This window comes from Miniopterus schreibersii, assembly GCF_964146895.1.
Source record: "Miniopterus schreibersii genome assembly, chromosome: 6".
Lineage (NCBI taxonomy): Eukaryota > Metazoa > Chordata > Mammalia > Chiroptera > Miniopteridae > Miniopterus > Miniopterus schreibersii.
The window spans coordinates 42,564,744-42,580,172 of record NC_138107.1 but is presented as its reverse complement, the minus strand read 5'-3'; the positions used below and the strand labels follow the sequence as shown (position 1 = coordinate 42,580,172).

At 38.2% G+C, this 15,429-nt stretch overlaps 1 protein-coding gene across 1 annotated transcript in view; it reads left to right on the top strand.

The window, feature by feature from the left end:
- MDN1 (midasin AAA ATPase 1) overlaps nucleotides 1–15,429 on the top strand; it is a 131,757-nt gene that overhangs the window by 11,578 nt on the left and 104,750 nt on the right. Inside the window, exons 3-11 of the mRNA XM_081139934.1 lie at nucleotides 678–902; nucleotides 1,270–1,377; nucleotides 1,458–1,650; nucleotides 4,139–4,381; nucleotides 4,589–4,720; nucleotides 8,391–8,494; nucleotides 10,148–10,262; nucleotides 13,998–14,191; nucleotides 14,819–14,900. Coding sequence (XP_080996060.1) covers nucleotides 678–902; nucleotides 1,270–1,377; nucleotides 1,458–1,650; nucleotides 4,139–4,381; nucleotides 4,589–4,720; nucleotides 8,391–8,494; nucleotides 10,148–10,262; nucleotides 13,998–14,191; nucleotides 14,819–14,900 — 1,396 coding nt within the window. The remainder of the gene's footprint in view (nucleotides 1–677; nucleotides 903–1,269; nucleotides 1,378–1,457; nucleotides 1,651–4,138; nucleotides 4,382–4,588; nucleotides 4,721–8,390; nucleotides 8,495–10,147; nucleotides 10,263–13,997; nucleotides 14,192–14,818; nucleotides 14,901–15,429) is intronic.

The window sequence follows — 15,429 nt, the reverse complement described above, 5'->3', positions numbered from 1 at the left end:
AGATACAGAATGAGTTTCTTATAGATTGCTTGTTTGAGCTTTTTTTTTTTTTTAAATCCATTCAACCAATCTATGTCTTTTGATTGCAAGTTTAAACTGTTTACATTTAAAGTAATACTGATAGGGAAGGACTTACTATTGCTATTTTTTTTAACTGTTTTTTGTGTATCTTGTAGCCTTTTTTCATTCTTTTCTGATCTTACTGCCTTTCATTTGATGAGGATCTTCTTGTCATCTTTTAAGATGCACCCAAGGTGTCTCTTCTCAACTCCCACAGTTTCAGTTGAATCTTTTTGTGTGTGCCTCTCATTGTTTCTGTAAGTGGCTGTCTTCCGTACTAGATAGCAAGTTCCTCAAGGAAAGTATCTCTTTGGTTTTGTACTCCCAGGATTTAATACTGTCTGGCTCATAGTGAGAAGTCAAAAAATGTTTGTTGAAAACGAGTACATTTTCAGTAGTAAACACTAGTGCCTTTTTTTGGTATTCTGTTAGTCAACTATCTCATGCCACAACCTGGTTCCTGAACTTGAACAGGCATAATCTTAGGACTGGCTTTAGCATCTGTCTCTGTTTGTTCTCAGACTCTTGTGAATTTCTGTTCTGTTGTCCTGTCTCAAAATGGAGATGTATACATTGATATTATTACCAACAAATGAAAATATTCTATCTTTCTGAAGGTTTGCCCTGAGGTATTTCAAGGACACTTCTCCAGTCTTTCAAAGACTCTTCCTAGAGAGTTCAGATGCTAATCCAGTCCGCTATGGGCGTAGGCGGATGAAGCTCCGGGACCTAATGGAAGCAGCCTACAAGTTTTTGCAGCAAGAGCAATCTGTGTTCCGGGAGCTCTGGGACTGGAGTGTGTGTGTTCCTCTCCTCAGAAGCCACGACACCTTGGTCCGCTGGTGCGTAGCTATTGGATTTTTCCTGTGCTTCTAATGCGGGAATGGTAGAGGGAGTATAGAATTGTGTGCATAAGGACGGAAAGGAAACCATTTAACATTTGTTATCTTTGTGCTGGTGCCTTTTGGGCTTTTACTCCTTTTACTTAATCCTGTGTCACACCCGAGGAAAGTAAGATGATATGAGTGGAGTTTTTACCTTTTTCGTGTTCTGTCAAGTGAATTCATTATGCCTGATTTGTATTTTCTACTCTTAAATGTGTTGTATTCTATAAGATTTCCTTTTCTAGTATTCAGTTGGCTAGCAAATTTTCTTTATTCTTTAGAATCGCCTGCAGGTCCTGAGTTTATATACTTTGATTTTCTCCAGGTACACAGCCCATTGTCTTGCTATGGTAACTTGTATGAGTGAAGAGCACAAGTTATCATTCCTTAAGAAGATTTTTAATAGTGAGGAACTGATCCATTTCAGGTTGAGGTAAGCAGGAACATTTCTGGAGATCTTGATGTGCCTTTACTCTGGATTAAAGTTTTTAATGAGATCCTCTTTTCCCTCAGGTTACTAGAAGAGGCCCAGCTGCAGGACTTGGAGAAGGCCTTGGTTTTGGCCAATCCAGAAGCTTCCCTGTGGCGTAAGGAGAAGGAGCTGCAGTATTTACAGGGACATCTTGTTTCAGCTGACCTCTCCTCCACTGTGACTGCTGTCTGTGGTGTGGTGCTGCCTGGGCAGCCGCCAACCCCTGGAGACCAGGTACGTTTGCATCAGTAAGGTGTGTGCCCCCATATCCCCTGCTGAACACCTATAACACAGAGCCAAACCACTATTCCATTTACACTATAGATTAAAAGAAATTTACTCAGGGTCCTTCTCTCTGATTTTCCCTTTGTCCCTATTTAATGTTAAATTAGAAACTGTAACAGCGCTTGTGTGGTGCTCTTAACTTTAGCAAAGATCTTCCATATATCCTTTCATTTACTTGCCACAACAACTGTGTGAAGTTGGGTGGCACATGCTATGTATGATACTATGCTTATGTAAAACAAAGACAGACTGACTTGCTCAGAGACCATTGGATTACACTTCCGCTGACCCAGGGCTAGGCCCAGGTCTAAATCCCAGCCGCCTCTTTCTATTAGAATTTTCTCTTTGTCTTTTGTTGGGGAGGCTAATATCTGTAGAGAACTTCCCCTGCTATATTAAATTACCTTTCCAAGAGTGTAGTTTCAGACCACGCTTTGGAAAGACAGTTCATAATCTGGTTCTATAGTCTGGAACCATTGGGAGCCTGTCTGTTTTCTGTTTCTCCCCAGCAGTCTTTAATTGGTGTCACTTTGGTCAGACTCGCCCAGTTTTCTGCTTGGAACAAGTCCTGGGTTGTTCCTTGAACCATAGGCTTATCACTGTGTAGTACAATTTTTTTAAAAAAGTACAATATACATGTGGAAAAGCACATGTGTTAAATGTACATTTCAGTGAATATTTATAAATTGAATGTATCTGTGTAATCAGCACTAAGATACCCACACTTCCAAAGCCCCTGTGTTCCCCTCTAGTCACTAAGACAACCCCTGCCCCCTTAACCACTCTCCTTACAAAGATTATTATGTTTAGAGCATTAGAATTTTAACATAGAGATGAATTCTGGTTGGGGGTGGGCTTGGTGTTGGGTAGCAGTGGCATAGCACTGGGGCAGAGTACAGAATGGCCCAACCCACCTGCTAAATTGCTAGAGTAACACCCCTTCAGAAATTTGCAAATAATTTCCAGCCCTGAATCTTATGTTGTCCTCACATATCTTTAGGGGACTAGCCATGTTTGAGAAGTTGTTACTCCTTATAAGTTAATAATCACTCCACTTTTCCAAAAGATCATTTTCCCTGTTAGGTGCATTATTGTTTAAAAATTATTTTAAATTGTGGTAAAATACACATAACATTTACCATCTTAAACATTTTTCAGTGTATATGTCGGTGTAAAGTAAGTATAGTCACACTGTTATGCAAACAAATTCCAGAACTTTTTCATCTTGCAAAGCTGAAATTCTGTACCCATTAAACATTGGGCATATTATTTTATTATTTTTTACTTTTGTTGTTGTTGTTAATCCTCACCTGAGGATATTTTTCCCCCCATTGATTTTTAGAGAGAGTTGAAGTGGGAGAGAAAGAGAGAGAGAGAGAAACATCAGTGTGAGGGAGACACATCGATTGGTTGCCTCCTGCACTGGGTGTTGAACCTGCAACCCAGGTACATGCCTTTGACCAGGCAGGAATTGAACTAGCAATACTTCAGTGGCTCTAACCACTGAGCCACACCTGCCAGGGCTGTTTTTCACTTTTTGTTAGGAAAATGTCAAACACTTTCTGAAGTAGAAACAATGATGTACTGAATCTTCATTAACCTACCCATCACTCATCTTCAGTAATTATAAATTCATGATCAGTTATGTTTCATTTATATTTCTGCATACTTTCCCCACACCGTATTATTTTGAAAGCAACTCCTAGATGTTTCATTTCATTTCTAGATATTTTAGTATATATGCAAAAGAAAAGCACTTAAGAGGTCACCCCATATTCTTTATTACACCTGAGAAAATTTTAATAATTTCATAATATAAAACATACTTTTAATGTCTACATTTACCTGATTGTCTTAGAAATGCATTGTGTGCATTCTTTTTTTTTTTTAATTGATTTTTTAGAGAGAGGAAGGGAGAGAGAAACAGAAACAAACAAATATTGATGTAAGAGAGAGACATTGGTTGGCTGCCTCCCTCTCCCACCGTGACGGGATCAAACCTGCCACCTTTTGGTGTACGGGATGATGCTCCAACCCACTGAGCCACACCAGCCAGGGCTTGTGTGCGTGCTTGATTTAGATATGAAACCCTAGGATGTGGTGAGAGGAAGGAAAACAGAATAATCCAGTTGTGGTTTTCCCTATTCCTTGTGTGACAGCTTTTTTGGCTTCTTAAATTTGGGGAAACTTTTTCTTAAATTTGTTGGTGAATATTTCCCTTCCTCTCCCAGAGGCAGAGGTTGAGGGAGGAAGAAAGGAAAGAAAAAGATTCAGATTTTTACTTTGGATAACATACCTATTGATATACTTCTGGTACTGCTAATTGATTGGCATAGATTTATTTAAAGGTCAGTGGAAGCTTTAGAAATTTAACCTGTGCCTTTTGGAGAAAGGACTCATTCTTGACATGCTTTTTATTTCTCACTTGCTTCCTTAGGCTAGTAATAGGAGTTCTTCTCGTGAACAGGAGCTGGCCTTTAGGTCTTATGTGCTGGTTGAGTCAGTATGCAAGAATCTTCAGACCCTGGCTATGGCAGTGGCTTCTCAGAATGCTGTGTTGTTGGAAGGACCAATAGGATGTGGCAAAACTTCCTTAGTTGAACATTTAGCTGCAATGACAGGTAGAAGGAAGCCTCCTGAACTTCTCAAAGTCCAGCTTGGAGATCAGACCGACAGTAAGGTAATTAAGAAATGGCAAGTTTTGGTGGATTAGCATGCTTATAACTATTCACATTAAAATACTGTCTTTGCTAAGGGACTATGAGAAATTAGTTTTTCATAACTGATGTTACCAAGCTCTAAAAACCTCAAGTGCTTCCTATATCCCTGTGGAGGTCTAATGGAATCAAGTGTGTGATTTGAGTCATTATTTATCCTCTCTCTGCAGATGCTGCTGGGAATGTATCGATGCACAGATGTCCCGGGAGAGTTTGTTTGGCAGCCTGGCACCCTGACACAGGCAGCCACAAAGGGACACTGGATCCTACTGGAGGATATTGACTATGCCCCCTTAGATGTGGTATGTGATCTCATTAATGTCCTGTCTTTGAAGAGCATTTTGTTAGTGATTCTAGGGAATGGTTTTTTTTGTTTTGCTTTGTTTTGTTGTTTGTTTTTGTTTAAAATATTACAGATGTCCATTTTTCTCAGTGACCCATTCCACCCCATCCCAGCCCCCTCCCCAGTCCCTCCACACCATTGTCCATGTCCTTGGGTTGTGCATATATGCATATAAATTATTTGGTTAACCTCTCCCCCTCCACCCACTTGCCCTCCTCCATCCCTCTGACATTCTTCAGTCTGATCCATGCTTCTATGTTATTGAATTTATTCTGTTCATCAGTTTATTAAGTTCTTTAGACTCCACATATAAGCGAGATCATGTGATGTTTGTCTTTCTTTGCTTGGCTTATTTCGCTTAGCATAATATTCTCCAGGTCCATCCATACTGTCCCAAAGGGTACGAGATCCTTCTTCTTTACAACTGCATGGTATTCCATGGTGTAAATGTCCCACAGCTTTTTTATCCACTCATCTACTGATGGGCACTTGGGCTGTTTTCAGATCTTAGCTATTGTAAACAGCGTTGCTATGAACATAGGGGTGCATATATTTTAGGGGATGGTTTGAACAGCGTCATTTGATTATAGATATGTTGTAAGGAGATCATTCTTGTTTGCCTACCTAATCTGGTTTGAGGTCTTGGATTACTTGGCTGTTTTGATAGGAAGTTGATAAAATTCTGCTTGTATTTTCTTTAGTAGTTGAATATGTGGCCAATTTCACAGAAGTTTTTTTTCCTCCTTTAGTTGAATATGTGGCCAGTTTCACAGCCTTTCCATGAATAGGCCCAGTGGGAAACATCTTTCCTCTGTTACAGATACACTGAAAACTTTGAGACCCTACTTCCCAGTTATGGCATCTGTAGAGCTATGGGCTGAGAACAGATGAAGGAAGAGATGATGTATTAAGGATGTGCTTGTCTTTGTTCCATTAAGGAAACTATATTGGATGTAGATCATTTTCCTGTGTGTATAAAATTTAGCTATAAAGGCAGTCCATGTTTCCTCTGTATTCTCGAAAGTATAACCAAAAAAATGTATTGCAGAATGAAAAATACTTACTTTAGGCATTTTTCTGAGATTATTTTTAATTTTCTTTTAACATGAACCCTATAGTTACCTGCATATGGACCTTTCCCTCTTGGATATGAAGAATAATGAAAGAGGGAAGGGGGAGAAGAGGGGTGGAAAGGAAGGGAGAGGGTTTTGGGAAATATGAAGGGGAAGGAGTGGCTGTACATGTGTATTATGATGATTTTAGTGTCTGATGAGGTAAAGATGTAATGCATTATTGGCCTAGAGAGTCCCTCAGTTTGATCATCATGTTTTAGGGTCTTAACGCTCAGTTTTATAGGGTTGGAACTAATATTTCTTAATCAGCCAGCCAAGGCTGATTCCTACCAATGAGACTTAAAAATGAAACTGAGTTATAAACCACTAGGCCGGTTTAAAAGTATTTGTTGAGACTTTTCCCTATTTTGGGCAATTTTTACAGATATCAGGGTACCTGGGAAGCCGTTAGGATTATGAATCATGGAATTAGAACCCAAGAAGGTAGATGAACATGAGTGATAGTCCATCCATACGATGATAGAGCCTAGGGATCTATCACTGTCCCATAGCTGAGTACATTCTTTGATGACTAATTCCAGATTCAAGGCCAAACTGACGATTTCTTAGTCTTTTGGCAGTGCCTGGTAAACATCAGAAAAATCCCTGTACTTTGAGTTCCATTTTGTGCAGACCATTCCCTTTTGTTAATACATCTGTTTTCAGAAGGTGTGTTGTTCAGTTGATTACATTTACACATAATTATCATTATAGTGAAGTTGTGTTTACTTAAAAACTTACTTGGTTATTATTTTGCTGTTTTCAGAACTACTCAGCTAATATATACATATTTAATATATCTTTATTGATTTCAGAGAGAGGAAGGGAGAGAGATAAAAACATCAGTGATGAGAGAGTCATTGATTGGCTGCCTCCCACATGCCTGCCACTGGAGATTGAGCCTACTGCCCGGGCATGTGACCTGACTGGGAATTGAACTTCGATCTCCTGGATCATAGGTCAACACTCAACCTCTGAGCCGAGCTGGTCAGGCTCAGCTAATATTTTAAGGGAGCTTTTACAGATTTCCTTCAGGGTGATTAATTTTTTTCTCTCTTCAAGTTTAGAGTTATCTTGGAATTGTCCCTATGTTATTTTGGGCTTTCCTTTCAGCTCCTGGTCATATGTGAAACAATGAAAATTATATCTGATATTTTAGAAACCTCTTCCTTGGCTCTTTGTTTTTTCTTTTCAAACTTCCCCTATAATCTCATGTCCCCTAGATCCATATGTGTAGTCCACACTTTTCTTGAAAAATCCCTACTTGGATGTTCCTTAGCCAGTGCAAGTTTAGGTTGTCCAAAATGGAATTGGAGTTTGTCACTCTTTTTCAAAACAGCCTTTTCTGCCACACAGTAACCAAGCCAGAAGTTTGATGTCTCCCTCTTATCTCTCATTCATTCTTAAAATGCTTAGACTTTTTCCTTCTCTCTCTATTCTGTTCTCTCCTGTCCGACTGCCTTAGCACAGGGCTTCTTCTTTCTTTCCTTTCTTCTTTGCCTTTCTTACCTGACTGGTCTTCTTTTTCACCTCTTTTGCCCCAAGCTAGCTCCTTTTAGTTTACCTTCCATATTGTCCCACAGTTGGTTTTCTAAAATAAAATACAGTGGTACCTCAGTTTTTGAACATCTCCGTTGATGAACATCTCGGTTTATGAACACTGTAAACCCAGAAGGAAGTGCTTTGGTTTTTGAACACACCTTGGAAATCAAACATGCCACACGGCTTCCGCTTGAGTGCAAGATCCTGAGGCCTAGTTGTCAGCTGTTGATCCCTCGGTTTTCTAACTTTTCAGAATTCGGTTTTCTGGAACAGATTACATTTGAAAACTGAGGTACCACTGTATGTAATTTTTTTCTCCAGGCTAAAATCCCCTCCATAATTTTCATAAAAAAACTCAAATTCCTTAATTCAACGTGAGGCCTTTTTTTCATCTGTCTCTAAGCCTTGTATTTTTTCACTACTTCATACGCACAGTCTGTCCTAACCAAAACAGAATCCTCTCATGCCATACTCTTAGGTATATACATTTTTATCCATTTGAATATCTTGCCTGGAGTACATGTGCCATTTCTCTCCCACCAAACCTGGCTAATTACTGCTCATACTTTAAGACTTAGTGAATGTCATTACCTCTGGGACGGCTTCACTCCATTCTGATTTATAGCCATCCTGTCTCTTCACGTATCACTTTGATATCCTGGAGTCACACTGATCATGCTGTGTGTGCTTTGCACGGCTGTCTCCCATCAGATGCTAGCTAGGCTGTAAAGCCTCAGTTATGTCTGGATTTTGAGTGTCTTGCTTCTGATTCATAGTAGACACTCAGGAAATGTTGAAAGAATAACTTTTTCTGCTGGAGTGTGGGTGGCTCAGCCTTTCCCACCTGCCTTTTGATCCTAGTTCACACTATGAGAACTGGGGTTTCTTTCAAAAATTTGTTTATTATTTGAAGAAAGGGTGATTTATTTTTGTTACTTCTGTCTTAAAAGCTTTATCTGGGGTTTTATGATTTAGGTTTCCGTACTGATCCCTCTCTTGGAGAATGGAGAGCTCTTGATTCCTGGCCGAGGTGACTGTCTAAAAGTGGCTCCTGGATTTCAGTTCTTTGCAACCAGGAGGTATGTCACATTAACCTTTCTATTCCCACTGTGGAGCCTGTTCCTCAAAAGTCTGCACACTAGAGTGCTGATTTCAAAAGTCCTGGAATAGTTCTCAGGTGACTTTAAGTAAGGTTAGTCAGAACTGATGACAGAGCCAACCTTCTCAGCCCTGGCTACTTTTTTTTTTTTAATCTTCACCTGAAGATAGGTTTTCATTGATTTGAGAGAGAGGGAAAAAGTGGAGAGAGAGAGAGAGAGAGAGAAACATCAGTTGGTTGCCTCCTGTATGCGCCCCAACCTGGGATCAAACGTGCAACCTAGGTATGCACCTTGACCTAGAATCGAACCCGCAACCTTTTTGGTGTATGGGACAACACTCCCAACAACTGAGCCACCCAACTAGGACTCATTCCTGTTGACTTTTAATGGAGATAATTAATTTAGAAAATGAGGGGGTTTTTTTACACTTAAAAATAACCAGTTCAAAAAGACTGTCATCTTTAATATTTTCAAAAATTACCAGAGTTAAGACTTGTCAAATAGCACTGGGTTTGAATCCTGAAGCTAATACTTTGTACCTGTGTGTACCTTGTTTGTGTGGTTATAATGGGGCTAATAATACCTACTTTACAACTTAGTGTAAATGACCTGCATTAAAGACGTGTCACATAGTAAGTACCCAACTAATGGCTAGGCATGATGATGGTGGTAATGACATACAAATTTTAAGCAGTTAAAAAACTTAATTGAATGTAAGCATCAACAAAGGAATAAAACCTAAGCAAACTTGGTATATGTTTCTGTCTACAGTTTATAATAACATGAAGGCAGTGGTTTATTTCCTGCTGCTAATCTATACCTGTACAGGTCTTAAAATTCCAGAGAGTGAAACTAATGTCACATTGTATTTAGTGATTATATTAGCGTCTATTACACCTCAGTGAATATTTACTCCCACGTGGAATGTGGCACTAACCTAACAGCTCTCAGGAGACACCTTGCTAGACCCTGTTAATTTGAATAGACCCTGGTTTTATTTATAGACGTAGTGAAGTTCTGTCCTGCTAGGTACATTTCCCAGAAAGTCCTGGGGCATCATCAGTTCTTGTCTCTGGCATTGGTAGTCATAGCTGAGTGGGCCAGGGCCATTTTTCTCCTCCTCTTCCTTACGTGTTGGGAGTAAAGAAGGGAACCATCCCCTCAGGACAGTTGTGAAGATTAAATCACATGGCTTTGGTGTATGTATGTGGCTTGCCCAGAACATATGTTTCATGAATATTCCTTCTCTGGAAATTTTTAATAATTTTGGGTATGTAACTTTTGGTAATAAGCAGTGAACTTTAATGCTGTAGGCCTTTCTCTTTCCTGAAGTTATGTCTTAAGAGAAAGGTGTTGTTGAGATCAAAACATCTACTAGAATCATTTGCAGTGACTTGAAAAAATCTTGATTAAAACTCTATTACTCCCCCTTAGGAAGAGTCAACCTTGGGTCAATTGGCAGCCTTTTGTTTGTTATCTTCCCTAGAAGCCCAACATAGTGGTATCTAGCACCAGAAGGGATATGAGTTTTATTAATATGTGAAATAATGTCTAGCAAGGGATAACCAGGGCAATAATTCAAGATTAAAATTGGGAGTTCTGTGTGACTCTGTTTTTTATTTTGAAATACAGACTGTGGAGCTCTGGAGGGAATTGGTATCGACCACTAAATAGTCATGCTACTCTGCTAGACAAACATTGGACTAAAATTCACTTGGATAACATGGATAAGACAGAACTGAATGAGGTATGTGGTTATATGAAAGGATTGATGCTTTTCTTTTTTGCTTTTTATTATTAAAAGTTCCAGACTTATATGTAAATAGAGGAAATAGTATAATGAACCCCTCCAAATGCTCATCAACTTAATGTGCTAACAGTTAATGTTCTAACATTTTACTGTATTAACTTCATCTAGTATTTTTTTATTTGCTAATATATTTGAAAGCAAAACCCATAACATTTTATCTCCTAATACTTTAATGCATCTCTAAAAATTTAAGGGCATTTTCATACATAATCACAACATTGTTATACTCAATAAAAACAGTAATTTTTCAGTACCATTTAATTCTCAGACCATATTGTTGCCCCCGTTGTCCCCAAAGGATCTTTTTACTAAGTTGATTTGTAGCTTAATATCATTTATCCACTTAACAACTTAATGCACATTTTGATTTGGATATCGATGAAAATTAAGATGAATTATAGATTATATACATTGATTCACTTTGTAGTATCTCTGGTTATCCTCGATCATTAAGAGGTACTTCACTTTACTCTGCTAACCCCTTACCTTCCTTTGTAGTTACCTCTTCTTTATTTTTATTTTTATTGATTTCAGAGAGAGGAAGGGAGAGGGGGGGAGAGAGAGAGAGAGAAATATCAGTGATGAGAGAGAGTCACTGATCAGCTCCGCCTGCACGACCCCAACTGGGGATCGACCCCAGCTTGTGCCCTGACCGGGATTTGAACTGCAATCTCCTGGATCATAGGTTGATGCTAAACCGCTGAGCCATGCCAGCTAGGCTCTATCTACCTCTTCACTTGGAAGGCTTCCCATTCCCCAGTGATTCACCTTGGAGAGTGGCAAATAAAGCATTATTGGTGATTATTCAGTCATTGGAAGTGGTGTGCTTTGCTCTTTCTTAGTGTAAGTTTTTAGGTAAAAAAGTGACACAAGCCCTAGCCAGTTTGGCTCAGTGGTTAGATCATTGGGCCGCAGACCAAAGGGACTTGGGTTCGATTCCCGGTTAAGGGTGTTAAAAAAAGAAAGTGACACAAGACAATCTAATATTTTATCTAGCATTTTAGGTGTTTCTTAGAGTTTTTAGGGTATCTAGTTCACAAAACACTAGGAAAATCTTGCTCATGTAATCAATAAGAAGCCTTGCCTTGCCTGTGTGATTTTATAACTCAATAGCCTATTTTGCACTGGTGATCTTCTCATCTCATTCTAGGTTCTCATCTAACTCTAGGGTATTTCTGTGTCTGATGTGTCTTTCTTTCCTCGTCTTGCTGCCCTCAACTATAAGCTCCTTTAGTAACTTACCTTTTGTCCCCATATCCACTCAGTTGCCCAGTACTTTGTGAACGTTTGTTGTATGGCTCTGTCATAATGCAGCTCTTTCTTTTGCAGTTATAGACGTTTAAATGTTTAATTTTCAGACTTAAATTCCAGTCTGTTCTATAAAGAAGAGGACTGAAGTTCACACGTAGGTGTGTGATTTATTGGGGATTAAGAGGATAACATTTAACAGCTGCTCTTGTCTTAGTTTTAGTATTCTGTACTTTAAGTTCAAGCCCAAGCTTATCTTTTTTTCCTGTCACGCATAGCAGTGAGTCATTCTGCTTATAGGAAGTATAATAGGAGCATTCAACTCCTCACTTCAGTGGCATATGTCATATTTAGACAGTTGACTTTGAGAAGCTCACTTGTTATTTTTAAGCTTATGGACTTGTAAATAAATCCTAACAACACTCTCTTGAATAAATGTCTAGTGGTAAAACCCTTGTAAGTATTATTACTTAGGAAATCATCTCAAGGGACTGCATTTCTGTTGCTGCCAACGCCAATCCTATTCTCAGAAAGTTTTTTGTGTTTTTGTTTTACTTCTTGCCCAAATAATAAAATTATACTTTTTTTAAAAAAGCTATTTATGTTGTGCTATTCCTATATCTAGTGTATACCAGGAACTCACCCCTGGCAGTTTCTCAAATGTTGTCTCCCCCATACACCTTGCATGTGCCCAGATGTCTTAAGTGCTGGTACCTTAGATGGCCTGCTTTCTCTGCTGGCATTGCCTACTCACAGCCACTAGTGACCTCTGCCAGGTGCATCTCCTGCTCAATTAAACCTTCCTGGGTCTCCCAAGCAGGGCTGCCTTGTATTGCAAGCTTGATTTGCTTGCATATCTGCTGCTTATGCCAGACAGAGTTACTTAAGGGTGAGCGCCATTCCTTGTTTGTTTTCCTTTCCCTGGAACAGTGCCTGATATAAAATAGGTATTTAATAAATGCTTATCAAAGGAATGAATCTCCAAAATGCATATCATTTGCTAATAGAGCCATATCATGTCAGATTAGTTTATTAAATGGTATGTTTAAATTTTTTTGTTTATGATAATAACAAAAGGTATTTTTTCGCTAAGGTAGAAAATGAGTGGTTGGTGGATATACAAAGTTTTTTTATTCAGAATTTTTCCCCAAATAGCTGAGTTTTTACTAAAGTGTTAAAGTTGACAAAGTTTTTTTCCAAGTAAAAATAGCTTTTTTTCACTCTGATCATAAATATACATACTTATATAATGAAATTACTACTCAGCAGTAAAAAGGAATGAACTGCTGATACATGCAATAATGTTTGGATGAATCTCAAAAACATGCTGAGTAAAAGAACCTGAACTATATACCACATCCTGTGTGATTCCATTAAAATGACAAAAAAACCCATAGAGATTGAAACCAGATTCATGATTCCTAGGGGCAGGGATTAGGGGAAGGGATTGATTATAAAGGGAAATAGGGAACTTTTTGTTTTAGGGGTAATAGAAATCGTTTATACTATATTTGAAAGATCCATGTGTGTAGCCGTTAAATTGCATTTGTTGATTTTATTCTTGTTATTTAATTTTTAATCCATCTGAAATATGCTTTCAGCAATATTTGCTGTAAAATTCTCCAATAAAACAAGATACAAAGAAATAAAATCTATGAGATCTACTACTAGACATGATTTAATGTATACAAAATATGTGGCTATTTCATATACAAATTGGAATCACAATTTCCTTCTTTTCCAGCTAAGTTAAATGTATTGGATGGTAATATTTCTAATATATATGTGTTATTTCTGTTCTCAAATAGATTTTACTGAACAGTTTTATATCATAAAACCTTGAAACCAATATTATGAGCACCAAGTATTATGATGCAAAAATTCCCAGTACTTATTGAAGTGAATAGAATGAGATCTTTTGCTTTAAAATTTTTATTGTCTGCTTTTTATTAGTACTTAACACTAGCTCCTTTTACTGTGGTCTGCTTTTAAAAGGTTATTTTTTCTCTCCAATCGACTGCTTCTAATTTGCTTTTGGCAGAGAAATGACACAACAAATCTTACTAGACTTGTATTTACAATTAGAGTAAATAGTACTTGCAGGATTCTTCAGTGAGTAAATCCTGGGACTTAGACATATTTGTTGCTTGAGAGACCTTTTTCCCATCTTGCTTCTATACCCTTAAGCTCTGTTATAGATGGTGGGATTGCTGAATAGCTGAGTTCTGGGTAGGAAAAAAATTTAGGGTCTTTGAGGGGATGGGCTGTAGGTAAAGGCAGAAGTTCTTACACATGATAAAGATGACAAATTTCATAGAGACATACAGTTTTTGGTTGACTAGTGTCGGGAGCAGTTTACTTGTACTTTTAAAAATCACTGTGTCTGCTGCTAAATTTTCTTTGCTTCCCCCCACCCCCAATCAGGTTCTTCAGAACAGATACCCCAGCCTTTTGGCAGCAACTGACCACCTGCTTGACATTTACATCCAGCTTACTGGAGAGAAACACCACCCTCGGAGTGATAATACTGTTGGATGTGAACAGGCACCTCAGGAAGTTTCAGAAGCTAGAAGAGAAAACAAAAGACTAAGCCTTGAAGGAAGAGAATTGTCTCTGAGGTACTGGACTAAACACTTTTTTGAGTTGATATTTTAAAAACTGCTCTCAAAAGTTCTTACCAGCTAGAACTAAATGCTTACGAGAGGTGGGGTTTGAAATTAGACTTCTGGACTGCTTCATGGTGTCAGATCCCTTTTTCAGGTCTATAGTTACTCTTTAGGAAGACTTTTAAAGGTAACGTTATTTTCACTTTGAAAAATAACTTTTAAAGTCAAAGTTGGGAATAGTTACTGACAATTCTTTCACTGGGTATCCTTTTGTGGATACTTGCAGTCTTAAGTAAGACCGTTGGATTTTGCTGTATGTATTGAGTTCTGTGTTCTTTCTCTCTGGTCTCCATGGTTGACTTGCCCTTTGAAAAGTGAGAATTAGAAATGAGCAACTCCCCTCAGTTTTCTCTGAGAGTTGCTTCCCCTTCCCTGCTACCTTGCCTGGATGGTAGGGGTAGGGGCAGGGACTGGGACCACTCACTTATTCCTTCCTCTGATACTGTCTTTACATTGCCAGAAAAATGGAGAGACTTTGTTGTCAGGTGTCCCAGACTTAAGTGGACCAAATAAACTGATGCCTTTGATGTTTTTAGCCTATGGTCTTATTTCTTGACCTTTTTTTTTTTTTTTTTTAAGGGATCTACTGAATTGGTGTAATAGGATTGCCCATAGCTTTGATAGTCTGTCTTCATCAGCATCATTAAATATTTTTCAAGAGGTAAGATACAGTCTTCTTGTTTTCTCTGTGTTTTATCAGGATGTTGATTTCCATTGTTATTTTCTATCTCTTGACTGCTGTCAGAGTTCTTCTTTTGTATAGGTATTGTTTATTATCCTAGCTAGTTAAAACTGAACTACTGTTACCTTAAAACTAATTGGGCATAATAAATTGTTTGCAGTTTTTGAAACAGGTTACTACTTAATGCAAATAAGTATAGTTCGAGATAGAATAGAACTGAAATTAAAGGTAAAATGAAAAAAAAAATTCCCAGGTGATGAAAATGTTATGTAAAGTGTTTCTAAGATGTTTAATATTTATTCTTACATATAATTTTTCAGTCTGTATGATAGATTTGTATTTATCTGCTTGCGTCAGTGGGGCCTTTTAATTTTAGTCCAGAGAAATTTATGTGGGGGTTGCAAAGTGTAACCTTATATGCTGGGCTTGGGGAAAAAATGTGTTGTGTGGGAAGGAAGCCCTATTGAATTACAGCTCTGCCATATTCAGTAAAACACAGGTTTGTTCC